We start from the raw sequence: 789 nt of genomic DNA, 5'->3' as shown, positions 1-789 counted from the left end.
CCTATGTCGCTAACACAGTAGCTCAAGATACTATAGTTTCAACGACAAACAACGGACTCCGCACCAACCCCCCAGTGTGTTTAGCATAGCCGCGAGCTCTCGAACCTCGTATGATTGCAGCTTTGAGCCCTGCCAGTATCCTGTTATATTCGCACGGACAGTGCACTTCGATGTGCAGCTTCATCTTCAGACCCTTCAATGTTCTTCCACAGAGCCTCAGTTGGATAGCTTGCAGACTTCGGCTCAGGACATCAACTCTCCGACCGCCGAACCTACCTTTCCTTATAATCTTCAGCTAAGAACCTCTGGCGAATATAGACGAGCTCCTTGTCAGGCCGCGTGATCTTGGTCTCACCATCAGCTAAAATAGGTATCTGTCCTTCTCAGTTTTTCTTTTCCACCAAGCTCGACTAGACACAGGAAAACTATGATGCTTGGCTGCCGCATTATTGTCCGTATGGTGGTCGACTTGGCCCACCACTCTAACCGACACATGATTCTATTTTCCGATCACAAGCCGCTCATGAACATCTTGCGCGATCCCAGTACATACCTTCATTCATCGTCCATCAAGCATAAGCGATGGCTCCGCAGTATTGAGGACATCAATAGGATCTCCATCAATGCTGGATTTATTGAGGACCCTCTCACAATCTTCGTTGACTACCTCTCTCGGTGCCTTGACGAAACCGACGAACTACTTCAGCTGGCTCAGCAGACTGTCGGCTATACGAGCTTCACACAGGAACCCCCATCAAAGATGATCGTCGCCTTCGCCAAACTCTAGCA

General features: G+C 49.2%; 1 protein-coding gene across 1 annotated transcript; it reads left to right on the top strand.

Moving 5' to 3' along the window:
• Positions 1-427: 427 nt before the first annotated feature.
• Positions 428-787, top strand: SARC_17720 (hypothetical protein; the record flags this gene model as incomplete). Its single annotated transcript, XM_014288185.1, has 1 exon — positions 428-787. The coding sequence occupies one exon, from the start codon at positions 428-430 to the stop codon at positions 785-787; it is 360 nt and encodes a 119-aa protein (XP_014143660.1).
• Between the last annotated feature and the right edge of the window lie 2 nt (positions 788-789).

Source organism: Sphaeroforma arctica, assembly GCF_001186125.1.
Source record: "Sphaeroforma arctica JP610 unplaced genomic scaffold supercont1.11828, whole genome shotgun sequence".
NCBI lineage: Eukaryota > Ichthyosporea > Ichthyophonida > Sphaeroforma > Sphaeroforma arctica.
Note: the sequence above shows the minus strand (reverse complement) of the source record. Positions and strands in the feature narration are given on the sequence as shown.